Here is a 2,356-nt window from a genome sequence, read left to right as displayed (position 1 = left end):
AAAAAAAAAAAAAATCGCACTTGCGAGAGGGTACATGCGCATATATACAATAACTTATGTATATATTTTTTTATTTTTTTTACCCTACACATTCGTATGAATATGCAATTTTTCTCATGCATCTTCACTCCTATGGACGTAAAAAGTTCAGTCTTTTTTTTTCTACTTTTATTTTTCCATAATGTTTTCTTAGTTCTAATTTTGTGCGGTTAGACTGTGTGAGCGCTTTTTCCCTTGAAATGTCCAGCTTTGCGTAGTTATCAGAAAGTGAAGGGTTATTGTGTATAAATGCGGCGAGCATAGGGTGGGCGTGAAAATAAAAAAGAACGACACAACGACTAGCGCAGGTGACTGTGTAGGCGACTAAATGGATGAACAGCTGCGACTTCTAAAACGGCGATGCAGCAAAATTGCGGAAATTCACAAAACCGTTATAACCCCTCTCTTGGGGGTGACAAAACGAAATGGAATACATACACCATTTTTCGAACTCGCAAAAAAAAAATTGCTTTCGCGTAGTAAGTCGATGTGCATGCAGATGCCTCCATCGTCGAAGTGCTTCACCCCACATGGGATCCTATCAGGGGTGGTTCCTTTTGAGAATATTTTGCTTGTTTTTTTTTTCCCCCCCTTTTTAAGATCCCTACTTTGCGGGTGAATAAAGTATAATCCGTTAGACGCACAGCCGGTGTGTACAGCTGACCCGCTTTTCGATGCTATTCCTTCTTCACCTCTGTTTTTAAATAATCCAAGAGAGAATCATTGGTTGGCTTAAACGACTTGGCTCCCTTTTTCCAGTTAATTGGACACACATCACCACTCTTATCCACATGAATAATGGAATCTATTGTCCTTAAAACTTCATCTACACTTCTTCCAAGAGGTAAATCATTAACCGTTTGGTGTCTAACCTTTCCTTGTAAGTCGATTATGAATAATCCCCTCAATGCGAAAGAATTCTCGTACAACACATTATACATTTTTGATATTTCTTTATTTATATCTGACACTAGTGTAAAGTTGACATTACCTATACCTCCTTTTTCAATTGGCATATTTTTCCATGCCAAATGGCTATACACGGAGTCTACTGATATTCCTAACAGCTCCACATTTTTCTCCTCAAACGATTTTACATGCTTATTAAATTCGATTATTTCCGTTGGACATACAAAGGTATAATTTAAGGGGTAAAATAGCAGGCAGCAATACTTTTTCCCTATGTAGGAGGATAACTGCACATTTATAATTTCGTTGTTTTTGTTCAACCCTTGGGCCGTAAAATCATGTGCCTGCTTCGTCACCAAAGAGAAGCTTCTCCTAGCCGTTTGAAATACACTGTTTCCCAATTTGTGTAAAATTCTCATTTTTTATTACTTTATAATACAAATAGTGGTGGAAGGGGTAGGGGTGAAAAAATGAAAAATCTTCCTATAGGGTGGAATAGCCAAAAGGTGAATCGACTCACTCAATTGAAGTTATAATTTTGTTGCAACGTTTGTACATGCAAATATGTATGCGTTTGTGTATGACTTCCTACGGGATGGCGGGAGGATATTTTCTTTTGCATCTCTTAATTTAATTCCACTGAATACTAGTTGATACAGTTCGATTGCGTATAAAAAAGTGCACTTCACCTCGTAGGATCAAAAAAAGAAAAAAAATAAAATCTCAAAATAGAGCATTGACTAAGCTGCGCCATTTAAACATTCTCCCATACGTGCATATGGGGCACACTACACCTCTTCCACGGCACGTAGTGAAAACCCAAACTGAGTTAATACTATGGGGTGCAAAATTAAACCCCCGCTGCCAATAAATGCATGCGCGAGTGAATAGTGAGGTGCTTATTTTATATCCCTCTCTTTCTTCATCTTTTTTTTCTCCCTTCTTTTTTCACGCCTGATAAGCGATTATAAAAAGATATAGGCCCTTTTGCGAGGCACCTTCATTGATGCCCTTAATACCGTTTATGAGGAATTCAAAACTTTTGGGGATAAATCTTCCAAAGTAAAAAAGAAGGGACCCCCCACTTCACATTGCTAAGAGCGAAATGACGAACACACACCGAATTTGTAGAATCGACGGTTGACATTTAAACAACGTGGACATAGCCCATATGAAGGGGCTTCCTTTCCTTCTCTTCCTTTTCCTTTAAATTTTACCTTTTTTATAAGCAGAATTATTCGTTAAAAACAAAGTCATGGGAGAAGTTTCCTTTTTTACTTTTGCAAGTCAACACATTTTATCATTTACAGATAAGTCAAAACAACACATGTGAGAAGTAGTAATAAATAGAAAAATGAATCACACAGGTAAGAAGAGAAATGAACAAAAACAAAAAAAAAAAAAAAAA

At 37.1% G+C, this 2,356-nt stretch overlaps 1 protein-coding gene across 1 annotated transcript; it reads right to left on the bottom strand.

Moving 5' to 3' along the window:
- Positions 1-716: 716 nt before the first annotated feature.
- On the bottom strand, positions 717-1,367 carry PCYB_144150 (thioredoxin peroxidase2; the record flags this gene model as incomplete). The annotated part of the gene is made up of 2 exons (XM_004224886.1): positions 717-1,003; positions 1,031-1,367. 2 exons carry the CDS (start codon positions 1,365-1,367, stop codon positions 717-719), a joined length of 624 nt encoding a protein of 207 aa, XP_004224934.1.
- Between the last annotated feature and the right edge of the window lie 989 nt (positions 1,368-2,356).

Source organism: Plasmodium cynomolgi, chromosome 14 (genome assembly GCF_000321355.1).
Source record: "Plasmodium cynomolgi strain B DNA, chromosome 14, whole genome shotgun sequence".
Lineage (NCBI taxonomy): Eukaryota > Apicomplexa > Aconoidasida > Haemosporida > Plasmodiidae > Plasmodium > Plasmodium cynomolgi.
This window is presented reverse-complemented; position numbering and strand designations above follow the sequence as displayed.